Consider the following 14,678-nt stretch of genomic DNA (forward strand, 5'->3'; position numbering starts at 1 on the left):
CTCAGACACATTATTATAGGATGTTCAACCACCTGGAGCAACCTTTAGATCAGGACACTCAAACTCTGTCTAGTCCAGGTTCCACATTCAGCCCAGTCTGACGAAAAAAAAAACTTCATGAAAAACTAATAATGCAACCATTCAGTGATTACAGACTGTAACTCCAGCTCCCTGTTGTCTTCTCTGAGTTCTCAGTAACACCTGTCCTGGTGTTGTTCCTCCTCCAGTGGTAGGAACATCTATGAAGGTCAGAATACAGCCCCAGAACAACTGGGTTCTCTGTAGCTACTCCTCTAAATGAAACTGCTTCATTTATTTAAACACATGCTACTAACCCGGTTAGCTAAAAGCTAAGTAGGGATGAGAGCTGGTTTATGACTCAGCACTAACAGTGGAAACTATCTGGATAATTTAATCACTTCTGCAGCTTTGATTCTAAAAATGGTTCTCAGGAAAACAAAGAACTCTGTGAAGAACAGAAAGAACAACTTCTTCTGTGGTTTCTCACGTCATTAGGAAGACGCTAAACATGCTAACAGACAGCATTTCTGTGTCAGAACACTTCACCTGCTTTCATCACACACTGTAAAAGAAACTTCAGCGTTTCAGTAATTACTTAAATATTTTAGCTTTTTTTATTCCCATACTGTCCTTGAAACAAGTTTCTTACATTTGAACCTTCTCCAGACACATCAGCTGTTTTCTTCTCTCAGTTCTTTTTAAAGCTACATTTAAACGGACGCTAATAATTCTGTACATTAATCTGGTCATTAACCTGATAACGTGTTAATTAGCTGAGACACACATTATCAGAAGGTAGAACTTTCTACTGATTTTAGTTCCCTGGATCTTTCCTGGCTGTGTTTTCCCCCACACTGAGCTGACTGACAGTGATGTTGTTGGATTTACTTTCATTTATCCATCCACAGAGTAAATACTGCAGTAAACCATGTCTGTCACACGTTCACCACAAAACGCTGCATTCCAGGCTGTAATCAGTCTTTGGTTTGTTAAAGCCTTGTTATGAGAAGCAGGTACAGTCTGTCCTGTTGTTCCTACAGCAGGCTGAACATTTAAGCCAGTTTAAACAGAGCGCTCTGCTAATGGATGATCTACAATCAAGTGTGAGAACAGCTCTTCATACAGCGACAGCTCGTTTAGTTTGGCGTGTAAAACGCAATCTAACAGACGATAAAAACACTTTTCAGACAATGAAAAGAACAACAAACTGATGATGAGTTCCACTTTAGCTCCCCGCTGACACTAAATACTCTCCTGAGTGCGTTCTGTAGCTTCACAGCAAGTCTGAACATGGAGCCAAACGACACCTTATCAGGAGCAGAATGTCTTCAGACGGGATGCCAGGACACCAACCCAACACCATCTGCTCTGGATGGATGCTCAGCAGCAGCAAGGATGGGCCAAGTGTGGTTTCTCTCCACAGCGGATGTCCCACTAGAGGCTGATCCATCACAGCTTCACCTGGGAGGCTCCCAGCAGCTAAACCTGCTGCAAATCTGCCTAAATCTGCCTAAATCTACCGGGCCTCCAGCCACAGAGGGAAGAGAGGGGATGGAAAGGAAGGCTTCATGTGTTCTGGAGCAGCCAGAGGCCAATAAGAAGGAAACTTTTCCTCTTTTTCTTTTCAAAAGTACTGATAATAACTGGGCTGCACAGTTTTTCAGTGGTTAGCTCTGTCACCTCACAGCTAGAAGATCCCGGTTCGTGTCCCTTCCTTCCTGGGATCTTCCTGCATGGAGTCTCCATGTTCTCCTGTACATGTGTGGCTTTTCTCCAGGTTCTCCAGCTTCCTCCCACAGTCCACAAACATGCTGAGGTTAACTGGTGATTCTAAACTGTCTGTAGGTGTGAATGTGAGTGTGATTGTTTGTCTCTATGTGTAGCCCTGTGATGGACTGTTACCTGTCCAGGTGAACCCTGTCTTTACCCTCAGTCAGCTGGATAGACTCCACCCCCATGACCCTGATGATGGATGGACTGATAGAAGGTAGTGTCTACAGATATGGACCCGAACCCGTAGCCTGTGGCCTACGGATACGGCACTTTCCATTTGCCAGACAGATACGGACCCGTACACGAGTCTCACGAGTCAAGAAGCTGCTAACCACTGCAAACTGTTGAAAGGTAAGCAAAGGTTAAGGTTAGGGTTAGTTAGAGGGTCAGGTTTAGGGTCCGTACCTGTAGTACCGATGCTACAGGTCCGTACCTCTAGTGTCTACCGGGAGTCACGTGACCAGATATCGCGTATCTGACTGGCAAATGGAAAGTGCCGTATCCGTAGGCCACAGGCTACGGGTCCGTACCTCTAGCAGCTACCTTGATAGAAAACTACAAAGCTGCAGCAACACTATGCCTGTTAATTATTTTTAAAGCAGTCCAGAATTTGTAGTATCTTCTTTCTTCTTCTAAACACTATTATGCCCCAATACTGTATGCACACTACTGCTTGGAAGTCTGGGGTCACTTAGAAAAGTTTTGTTTTTTTGTTTTTTGATTTTTTGTTTTGTTTTTTGAAAGAAAAGCAGTTTTTCAATTAAGTTAACATTAAATGAATGATAAATCCAGTGTAGACATAGTTAATGTGCTAAATGACTATTGTAGCTGTAAACAGCTGATTTTTAATGGAATATCTCCATAGGGGTACAGAGGAACATTTCCAGCAACCATCACTCCTGTGTTCTAATGCTACATTGCGTTAGCTAATGGTGCTGAAAGGCTCATTGATGATTAGAAAACCCTTGTGCAGTTATGTTAGCACATGGATAGAAGTGGGAGTTTTACTGGAAAACATGGAATTATCTGGATGACCCCAGACTTCTGAACGGTAGTTTAAGTCAAACAAAGCAAACTTTTTTCCACCATCAGTTTGGTAAGGTAATCAGGGACAGTAATAAGTGTTTAGTCTGGTTTTTATCTGTTTATCTATATTAGTGATGTGGGAAACAATGCAGCAAACAAACACAGTGTTCACACATTAACTCTCATTTAACACCATCTAACTGATCAGTAATTCACTCTGGTTGTATTCTAGTTTCTTTCAAAATATGTGAAATGATTTAATTTGTTGCTTTATCAAGAGATTACAACACAACCTACATCAGGCGTCATCAGTTCCTCTACTGTGTGTTTCTTGATGTTGCAGGTTTGTGCTGTGGAATCGCTTCGCTATGGGTAACAGTAAATTCATGCAGGTATCATCCTGAGGTCAGGATTTTGGAGTCCTGACTCTGTTCATGTGATCCATTGTTCCCTGGAAAAATATCTGCTTTAAAAAAAAAGTCCACTAAAGGTATTATATATGAGGACAGTTTGGTAGCAGACATCTGTTCAGATAAAGTGGTAAAAGAGGAAGCTGTAGCAGAGCTTAATGGAGACTCAATGTGACTCCAATAAAAGGCTGATGGGCTCTTCTACACAGATGCATCAGTCTGAGCCTGGAGGAGACACAGGAGGAGAGACCTTGGCAGGATAAAGAGGCTTAAAAACTGTGTGTTGTAGTGTGATGGCTGGCTGTGGTTTACTCTGCCGGTCCGTGGCAAAGCTCCAACACAATCCTCCATCAACAGCTACTTATAAAAGTCCTGGCTTACATTCCTCAGCAGGACATGTGTATGTATGGAGCCCCTCAGCAGGAATTTCAAATGAGAAGATGAATCTCTGTATGCGTCTATACGGTCGGAGGGCAATGGTTTCAGCAGCCACAGAAACACTGCCAAACACAACATCATCTGGTGGAGTTCTACAGGATGTCTCTGCCTCACGGTGGCATCTGAGCTGCAGTGCATGCTGGGTCCTGTCCAGCCTCTTAAAGTACTTTTCAGTATGATTGGGCTCAACACATCCAAAATGAGCTTCCCTGTCTTTTTCTATTCTGTACACAAGAGAAACAGACAAGGATTTACTGTAACGGAGAATGAAGCAATTTATGGGATGATGTGTGTTGTTGAGGCGGCTGCCAGAGAACGATATGAAATCCATCTGCGGTCCACGATCTACTGGGATGTCCCACAAGGTTCAGGGTTCTAAGAAAATAAAGTGAGCTGGATAGGGAATGAGAGCAGTGGAATGATAATTGTGAGGGAACATGCTTAATGGGGATAATTTCACAAAAAGGAAAATGAAGAGGAGAATATTTTGTTTGTTGGACCACAAAGTTTTCTCCTCTCAGTGATGCACTCTCTTATTTTAGGCCATACAGTGGTGGAAAAAGCTTTCAGACAGTCCATAATTTGTGAAATATCACATTAAGAATCACTCTTAGGTCTTAAAGTGTGACTTTTTTAGTCCAGTCACAGCCAAAATACTGAATAACTTCTTTAAAAAGACATTAAAAACTTAAAACTGATTGGTTCTATAAAAATACATCAGAAATGTTGAGTATTGGGTCATTTTGGTTCCAGTGATCCACTAATGAAGGTCGTGCTTTTTATTAAGACAGTTTTTGTTGCCGTATTTCGTGTTTGTATAAAGTCTCACATTTGAAAGTTCTTCAGAGACAAAAATGAAGAAAACAATGAACCTAACACAGGAATCACTCCTGTAGATCCAGATTCTCAGCCAGGAAGGGTCCAGCTGCCTCCAGATATCCAGGAAGTGCAGATGCAGACCTTCAGCAGCTGGATCCACTCTGCAGAAATACAGACCAACCAACAGCTGGAAGACAAACCAACATCTGGACGTCTAAGAGTTCCTTCATCAAGAAATGACCTCATCCTGATCCACATGGAAGACCAATGACTGACATCACAGGAGCTTCAGCAGCAGTGGTCAAACCAAACTGGTGTCCAGTGTTCCACCAGACTTCAGATCATGGCTGAAGGTCCTACAAGCTGTCCAGAAGCTCCTGACCAATCAGAGACAGAGGTTAGCCCCAAGAACTGGACAGACAGGAAGTGGAAGAAGATTCTGTGGTCAGATGAGTCCAGTTTCCAGCTTCATCTTCTTCTTGCTAATGTGAGGCTGCAGAAGACCACAAGAAGCATCATCTCCAGCATGGACAGGACCTACTGCCATGCACGGTGGAGGCAGCATCATGGTTTGGAGATGCATGGCAGGAGTACTAAATACTAATCTGATGATGTGATGATTGGTTTATTTTTGATCAGTGTTGAACACATTCTCTGTTATTTGTTCACCTTGGTACAGACAATGTGGAGAACTGTTAAGAGTTTATGTTTGTTTGTTTTCCTTGTAAACAATAAAGAAAAATATAATTTATATTTGTTTGTGTCTGTCTAATGCAGCTACACCTTTAGAAACACAAAAAAGATTTTTCCACAAATATTTCATGATAATACTTGAGTATTTATATAATTATTTATTACATAAATTTGTGTAAAATTTTAAGGTTGTCTGAAACCTTTTTTCCACCACTGTATATGAACAGTAACTTTCTGGTTTTCATAAGATTTAATTTCCAGCTAAATAAAAACAAAGGACAAAATCTGGGAAAGGACATGTTTAGAAGCTCTGCATTTTATGTCCCGTATGTGATTCTGGAGGTCAATTGATGATTCAAAGTGGACATGGTTTTATTATTCTACCAAGGAGGCGGAGCCTCGGCAGAGTTATGGTCTGTCTGTCTGTCTGATAAGCTTTTGGCAGTGATGCAGCTTTTAGTCTGGATCCACAGATTTGTGAAAGATGTCAGCCTTCTGAAATAATACAACTGAGCAGCCTTGGAGGACTACTCTGCTCTTTGAGATCTTCTCACATTGTCACACTGCTCTTCACATGGAACGCAGAAGAAAACATGATTCCGTAATGCTGCCTAGCTATAATGTTGCACTCTTTACACTAAAGCAGCTGGTTACAGCCTTGTAACATCATCCATCTATCATCCATCCATCATCCATCCATCAATCATCCATCCATCCATCCATCATCCATCCGTCATCCATCCATCATCCATCTTTCATCCATCCATCATTAATCCATCTATCATCCATCCATCGATCTATCATCCATCCATCATCCATCATCAGGGTCATGGAGGTGGAGTCTATTCCAGCTGACTGAGGGTGAAGGCAGGGTTCACCTGGACAGGTAACAGTCTGTCACAGGGCTACACATAGAGACAAACAATCACATTCACACCTACAGACAGTTTAGAATCACCAGTTAACCTCAGCATGTTTGTGGACTGTGGGAGGAAGCTGGAGAACCTGGAGAAAAGCCACACATGTACAGGAGAACATGGAGACTCCATGCAGGAAGATCCCAGGAAGGAAGGGACACGAACCGGGATCTTCTAGCTGCGAGGTGACAGAGCTAACCACTAACCACTGTGCAGCCCAATTGAGGAATCACTCACATCAACAATATTAAACAGAAGAAATATTAATACCAATACGAAAATGGAAAAATACGCATCTCAGACTGTGGCTCATTAAGTAAAATATGCATGCAGTCACATAAGGTGTTCTCGGGTAGCGGTGAGACTGTTTCATAACACTCTACAGATGGATTCTTTGCTGCCTAATTAGGTTTGTAGTTTACCTTCAGTCAGACAAATGTCCATCTTTGTAACATCAGAAAGACTTCCTCCAACATGACATGCAGCAGAAAACCAGCAGCCGGGAAAGTAAACAAGGAAATGGGATATTTTAACTGAAATGTGATAATTGTTTGATTACAGCTACTTAAAGACATGTAACTAAAAGGAGAAAACACTTCTTCTCCTCTGGGTTCAGCTGCTCAGTCTGGTTTGTGACCTGGACAGTGAACTCTAGGTGCATAAATCCCTCAGTAAATACATAACAAAGCACTGCATAATGTCAGGTCATAAAGTAAGCAGAATGATCCTCTAATGCTCCTGAAACAGGCCTCCTGGTGGTAAAGCAGTTAACTGATATTACTCACAGATGGGAAAGCTTTCAACTTTGATGTGGGACTTTTCTTTGAATGTGGAGGAGGCATCCTGGATGACAGCAATGGACAGAAGGGCTCATAAAGACCGAACCAGTTCTACTGCTGTTCTTTAACTCCATCACTGGGAAAATGATTCTGTACACTTCTAAAATCTCTGTTTTGTTGTCCATACCTCATAGCCATGCAGTAAATGTGTGAAAACATTTAAATCCTCATTATGTTTGAAACATTCATGATGAGACTCACCGTGTTTGCTTTTATCTAGTCAGGCTTCTGTCTTCAAAGATGGTCACCTCAATCTGGATAGCGCTCAGTCAAGGTGAAGTCTTTCATTTCAAGCTAAACTTGAATTCTGCTCACTGTTCATGTAAACAAACATAATGATAGTGCAGCTACTGTGCACATTTTTCCTATTTTCAGAAAAAAAGCTATCTTAACATGTTATTGAAACAGAAAACTTGCTGCCACGCTCCTGAATCGGTGTTTCCCTTGGCGGTGGCGCTGCATGTCGTCGCAATAGATTGGAGATGCAACCCTGACCTTCCAGGGCTCTGATTTCTCAGTTTAATCCACCATTCACTCATTACACTCACTTTCCAAGATGATGACAACCGATTGCAAAACCCAAGGCTTCAAAATAGCTGCCCACAAAACAACGTCCATCTTGTATCTACAGAGTATGGTTGTGGCCCAGTAGCCAATGTATGCTGATTTGTTTCAACAAGCCTACAGTCTGGTTAGATACCTGAAGCAACCTGTCTGAACTGGTGAGGGTGCACCATGATTAGCGTTAGCGGTAGAAGCTACTTAGCTTGGCTGGCTAACATTGACACTGAACACCCTCAAATGTTACAGAAAGCAGGAGTTCTGGCTAGCATTAGCGTTTTCATGGGTACTGTATGCAGTAATAGAGGAACGTAGGAGCACTTATATCACAAGCAGGACTGAGCAATAGGTCACAATGTAAGCCCAGCAGATGGTTCTACACATTAACTATTTGTCTGTCTTTGTGCAGCATTCAACATTTATAAAGTGTCATACTGCTGTTGATGGTGTAGCCCCTAGAAAGCAGAAGCTACTTTGTGATTTAACTATCTTCCACTAGTTAGCCTAGCTTGTTAAAGTCACCACAGGCTCCGGCTGGTTGAAAGCTCCACTTTATTGTGTTTCACACCAGCAGCTCTCACACACTTAGTGACCCTCCAACTTTATAGAAAGCAGACTCTTTCATGGATGCAGTTGTGGTTGCAGCAAATGACAGACGATCAGTTGTCACAGGAAGTTATAGTCCTGTAACCGCAGCGCTCTGCTACCCGGTGATTCCAGCTGCAACATGTAGTAGTTTCAGAGCGACATGATTCCAAACATACTTCCATCCCCTCAGTCCAAAAAGATCTTTTTCAGTGCAGATGGTCACATTAAGCAGCCAAGTTATCAGACAATTACAAACATGATGATGTTTCCTTGGTTCCACTGTTCAAACCACAGTTCAGGTGAGACATTCCTGTCAATCTTCCAGGTCTCCACCGCCAAAGTCAGCACAGCAGCTCCACAGTGTCGGAGAAATAAACCAGATCACCGTCAGCCTTATAAAATCACAGGCAACAGTGGGAACAAAGCTCAGCTGTGAACAATTTCAGTCATATTTTGTTATCCCTAATCTCTCATTGCCGCCCAGTTCCAATTAATTGGGATGTTGAGTCACCCCACACACTTGCACACTGGGACCGCTAGGATGCTGGAGTACCCACAGATTCTATGCAGATGCTATGGATTACATACTACCTTTTATCTGCTGTTTTTACAGGGTATCCCTACATAGCGCTGGATTTCCTGTAAGCTGTTTGAACTGGTGCTTTCTGTTTGCATCCAGCAGTTGTTGGGGGCTGAAGGCCTGTAAATCACTGCATCTATTAGGTCACTGTAAAAGCTCCTTGTTCTACTTAAAGTTGTGGTCTGATCACATTCACATTTCCTGATCTCAGGGTATGTTTAGCAAGTTAAAGTTGACCAAAACATTCAGCGCACCATTCCTCTTTCCCGGACATCCTAATTCTTGCGTAACAAGATTGTTTTTCATTGTGAAAACATTGTGGCTTTCAGCCGTGACTGTTTCTCCTTTGTTTGTTAGTAATCTGAGTTTGAGGCTCCTTTATTGCATTCACTGTGTGCTCAACTGAGAAAAAAGTTTGATAAATGCTTAAAGATGCAGTCTGCATTCACACAGAACGGTAGGATACAACTCTGAGGCCTCTCTCGATGGGGTCGGTGAGCAGGAGGCCTCGTGGGGCGTAGATCTTATCATTCTGCTCTTGAATGTACTTTGCAATCTTCTTTAACATCTGAAAAAGAAACAGCAATCACATTTTAAAATCCACTTCTCACTCATATCTCTCAGTTTGTGTACTTGTCACAGAAAGCATATGCAGCGTTTCTTATTAAAAATCTAAATGTTTTACTTTATTAGCTACAGAAAACCCTGACATGGGTCAAACAACCAGTCTGTTGGTCCTTTGACTGGTCCTAAAGGAAATATGTTTTATCTGAAGTTACCATGAAGCCACCACTTACAGTTTGATTAAAATGTCTCAACAATGATTGGATGACTTGCCATTAACTCTGGTAACCACATTCATGTCCCTCTTAGAATCGTGTCATATCAGGAAAACTGTTTAGTTTGTTCAGTAGTTCCAATCAGCTCTAATTACACATACAAACATGCTAAACTAAAATGGTAGCATAACAATAACACTCCATTACATCTGGTAGAGGCCTTGAGATCTGTATCCAGATCATTTATCTAAATAACAGATGCATGCAGTAGGCATCCCAACCAAACTGATCAGAACACGTTTAGTGGCCATCAGTCTCACACTGTGATCAGATCTTTAAATGTCTTTGAAACGGAATCACTGCATTCTGAAGAAATAAACACAAATCTCTGCCTCTTCCTGCTAACTCAAGCTAGCCTGACAAAAACTATAGGCAGTAGCAGCAATGCAATCAGATGAAAGTGTGAGAAATGTTTGAAGAAAAGCAAACATTAATGCCAGGTATAAATGCAAAGATCAGTAGACTGAATATCAGTATCCACCGAATGGATCCAGAGAGACGATATGAGAACATCTGGAGTGAAGAAGGTAGGTACTTGCTTAGTTTCAGCATTTTAGCATGACATTAGCTTTGTTGATGCCTTGAGACCAGAGCAGAATGTCTCAATACATTTTTTGGTCCAAAATATGCCCGCAGGCATCAAGTTTTGACAATGATCGAGTACGTCCAGTAAGTGGGTGTAGAATATATGATCACATTTGTAATTTCCTTCAGCTTCTCTGAGGAGATGTCAAACCAAAGTCATCATTGTTCAAATTCTATAACCCTCAAAAACATCAGAACCCCCGGGAGGCTGTGGTTCAGGTAGTAGAGTGGATTGTCCACTACTCACAAGGGTGGTGGTTTGCTTCTAAGAAAGTGAATGAAAAATACAAAGTAAAGAGTTCTGAGTACCACTAAGACAGAAAAACACAACAGAAATCCACCCAACAATGCATCATGTTCAGGAAGCGGCTTCTGCATGTATCACATGAAGTGTCACCAAAACACACGGCAAAATGTTCCGAAAACTAAAACCGTGTGCAGATATTAGACCATCTTTCTTCAAAAGCATTCATGGTGGTGGTGACTATTTGTATACACATGCACCAATCAGACATAACATTATGACCACTGCCAAAACTGTGTAGGTCCCCTTATGGCATCACAAATGCTCTGAACCATTGGGCATGGACCACAGGACCTCTCAGGGTGCTGTATGGGGTCTGGACCAGAGGGCAGTGGATCCTTTGGGTTCTCTGGGAATCAAACCAAACATCTGGGCAACTGTCATGTTCCCCAAGAAGTTCCTGATTGGTTGGTGTTTTTGTGATGTGGTGGGGTGTATTTTCCTGTAGGGGTAGGCCAGTGACATTAGGGATTGTTATTTGCAGGAAGGAGTTTGTTTGTTCTGAACAACATTTATTTGGGTGTCTAAGTCTCATCAACACGGATTCCCAAAATCCAAAGTTTTCCAGCAGAACTCCACATAGAACCAGTATGATGGATGGTATTCACTTCACCTGTCAGTGGCCATGATGTTATGGCTGGTCGGAGTATATTAATGAAGTTTTTGACCAACAGAGCCAAAGAGAGCTTCAGAGAAGTTCAGAGTTCATGTACTTTCAACAACTGATGCATCAGCTGAGACTTTGTCAACTGATAGTTTTAGAAGTTATGCTGTCAGAAAAGTTCTGGAGTGGGCTTTCACTCGGTATGTGGGCTTTCAGACGGTATATGGCGATCGATCCAACAAACATTTGTTTGGAGAACACCAATACCTTAAGGGTGCTTACATTTAACATCTCAGAGTTTCTTTAGTTGAATGAAAAATAATATCAGAGGGGAAAAACAGTTTTATATTCCTCAGAATAAGTTTTCCATAAAGTATTCTGGTTGCAGTACTGAACTTCTGGTAGTTATTCAGCTAGGCTACCAAAAACTTAAATGATGCCTACCAATACTTGAGATGATATACAAAAACAAGGTACAGTTACATGTTGTGTGCTCTTGCTTTCCTGTCAAATCTCAGTCTAAGTATGCAAACAGAGGATCCAACTAGCCAAGCCACCACATTCCTGGGCTGAACAGCTGAATAACAGATTTTACTTTGGTAACTTCAGTACATTTAAATTGCTGAACTTAATGTGTGCTCATAAAATCCAAACAAGCCAAATGTTGTTTATTGCTCTTCATTTCTGTCCACTGAAAAACAAATTCAGAGGATTCCACTGATACACTGATCCATTTACATTCCATACAAACCAGACCAAAGGGGATTTTACAGATTTATAAATCATATTTATTTGCAAGCTCTCATAAAGGTCATAAACCTTTTGATTTACTGCCAAGTTTAAAGGTTTCATACAGCAGCAAAACAACTTAGACTCTTACAGTACTGATGATACACTGTCATTCATGTCTACTTGCAGCAGTCAATGGGAACCAACGATCCAACTAGAAAAGCACTCGGAGAGCGCATACCTCCGCCATACCGTTTGTCTGTCCGTCTGTGTGTGTGTCTGTCTGTTTGTCTGTTAACAGCATAACTCAAAAAGTCATGGACGGATTTTCACCAAATTTTTACAGGATGTCCGGAAGAGCACGAGTAAGAATCGATTAGATTTTGGAGGTGATCCGAATCACCGTCTGGATCCAGGAATTTTTTGAAGGTTGAAGGACAATTGAGATATGGCCGCCAGGCGGAAAAAATTCCTGGATCCAGACGGTGATTCGGATCACCTCCAAAATCTAATCGATTCTTACTCGTGCTCTTCCGGACATCCTGTAAAAATTTGGTGAAAATCTGTCCATGACTTTTTGAGTTATGCTGTAAACAGACAGACAGACACACACACAGACGGACAGACAAACAAACTCCGGTGATTACATAACCTCCTGGCGGAGGTAACTATCCAACCATCCATCCATCATCTATCCAACTATCCATCCATCCATCATCTATCCAACTATCCATCCATCCATCATCTATCCAACCATCCATCCATCCATCCATCCATCCATCCATCATCTATCCAACCATCCATCCATCCATCATCTATCCAACCATCCATCCATCCATCATCTATCCAACCATCCATCCATCCATCATCTATCCAACCATCCATCCATCCATCATCTATCCAACCATCCATCCATCCATCCATCCACCTATCCACCACTTAATCCTCATCGGGGTCATGGGGGGTGGAGTCTATCCCAGCAGACTGAGGGTGAAGGCAGGAGACACCTGGACAGGTAACAGTCTATCAAAGAGCTACACACAGAGATATGCCTAAATATCTATGCCTGCATGATACGAGTTGTGGTACCAATACTGAAGTAAAACAGTTTATCTTTAAGAAATATAAAAGGGTTGAAACACACCAAAATTACACAATTTGTCAGAACAGAAATAAAAACAGCAAGAATCATCAGATTTTCATTTTTCAGACGATCCCTAAACATATTTTGTGCGTTTCTGTCAGGAAAATGTACCACATGTCAGCCTAACATCGTGATATTTAATCCAAACCACTTAATTCTACATGTCTGATTTAAAAATGTGCTAAAATGTACCATGTGCACCCAATTATATAAAAAAAAAGAAACACTGCAGCTGAGAGGCCATGTTTGATTCAGCTTTGACCACAGAATGTTCAGCTTTACTTCACACAGAGTAGAGAGGACAAGTATGGAAACACATTAGAGCGACGGAGAGCAAAAGTAAAACACAATTACTAATAAAATACATCACATGAACAGCCTAGCCGCGCTAGACAACCCACGGCAACGAATTTAATTCTCTGCCAGGGTCGACAACAAAAACGACAACAGTCGTTGAGCTCCATTAGCACTGATTCTGAATAATCTTTCTGTTAACATGTCTGTAATATACTTGAGCTTCACCCATTGACTGAATAAATAAGGCTTCACCGAACTCCTGCATCCTCTGATTTCCGGCGCTCTAGGAGCCTATTCGTTGCATTGATTGGTTGTATACCTACCCAGTTGCTGCAGAGTGATTTGATAGAGAACCTTTTAGCCCGCCTCCCTCCCTGTCAAGAGTTCCTAGACCCTTGTGTCTTCAGAGCTGGGTCTAGTGCAGCTAGGCTACCACATGAATGTAGTGTGGCTCAAAACCTCCGTACAGAGGAGCAAGGTGTTCTTTAAAGACAAATTCAGCATGGTGAAATATCAGTAGAGTGAAAAACTTCTAGTTTGTAGGTTGTAAAAACCTTCATTATTTAACAGTGAGGCTGCTTTTTTCCGAGCATCGGTAATACCACATTGATCCAATATTTTTTTTGTGTTTTGTAAAATCAACACGAAAAGAAATTCCACTTGGACTCAACTTTTGACTCTGATGACAGTAGTGTTGCCCGGTAGAAAACTTTGAATAAAGCCGTGTCTTTCATTGCCTTAAAGTTCAACTGTATGTGTTTTTTTTCTCTAAATATGGCATTATAACTGCAGATGAGATATTTCTGAGCTTCCTCTCCTTCTAGCTGAGCTGTTTCAGGGCTCCAGACTGCAAACGGACTGCAGGTTAAACAGAATATCAACATGAACTCTGAGCTTTATGAAACTGTGATAGGGAGATTTTAACTAGTTTCACATTTATGGACCAAATTATACATTAATCAAGAAAATAATGAGCAGATTATTCAATAATAAAGATATTACTTTTTGTTACTAATTGTTCATTTTGTTAAAGAAAACTAGGTCAAACAATTATATTTTGAGATGATTTACTTTTTCAAAAACATGAACGATATTCAGAAATAAAGCTGGATTGGATTGGATCCATATATTCTTCCTGAGAACAAAAGTCATTTTAAACTCAGTGGGGTCATGTGAGGATGATCCTCAGAGCAGCAGCAGAGCACCAACAGGTCTGGACCCTGAAGATAAAGTACCCTGTTGCTCTGCAGCTTGGAGAAGAGAGCAGCTGAAGGAAACGACATGAAGAACGGCAGCAGAGCACACTGCTGGACTGATACTGCTGGCCAAAGACTGAGCAGTAGCAGAGTTCAGAAATACAACCACATTTACTACACATCTTCAAACTGCTTTTGCCAATAGCTGTCTTTAAATAAAATATTACCTGTTATTTTATTTTGTATCTATACATTGTTTAGAAATAGTCCTTTTTGTTGTCGCTGTGCTGCTTCATTTTATCTTAGAGCACTTTT

General features: G+C 41.4%; 1 protein-coding gene across 3 annotated transcripts in view; it reads right to left on the reverse strand.

The window, feature by feature from the left end:
* The window catches only part of LOC110961329 (golgin subfamily A member 7-like), a 30,772-nt gene that overhangs the window by 2,465 nt on the left and 13,629 nt on the right, over nucleotides 1-14,678 (reverse strand). For 2 of the 3 annotated variants that reach the window (XM_022208908.2, XM_022208909.2), the window contains 2 exons: nucleotides 9,132-9,233; nucleotides 7,138-7,190 (listed from right to left, as the gene is read on the reverse strand). In XM_022208908.2, the coding sequence (XP_022064600.1) occupies nucleotides 7,149-7,190; nucleotides 9,132-9,233 (144 nt within the window). In that variant the 3' untranslated portion in view covers nucleotides 7,138-7,148. Of the gene's footprint in view, nucleotides 1-6,519; nucleotides 6,561-7,137; nucleotides 7,191-9,131; nucleotides 9,234-14,678 lie in introns of all 3 variants that reach the window. The other variant, XR_007943565.1, reaches the window with a different exon arrangement.

The sequence above is a fragment of the Acanthochromis polyacanthus genome, chromosome 7, assembly GCF_021347895.1.
Source record: "Acanthochromis polyacanthus isolate Apoly-LR-REF ecotype Palm Island chromosome 7, KAUST_Apoly_ChrSc, whole genome shotgun sequence".
In the NCBI taxonomy this organism is placed as follows: Eukaryota; Metazoa; Chordata; class Actinopteri; family Pomacentridae; genus Acanthochromis; species Acanthochromis polyacanthus.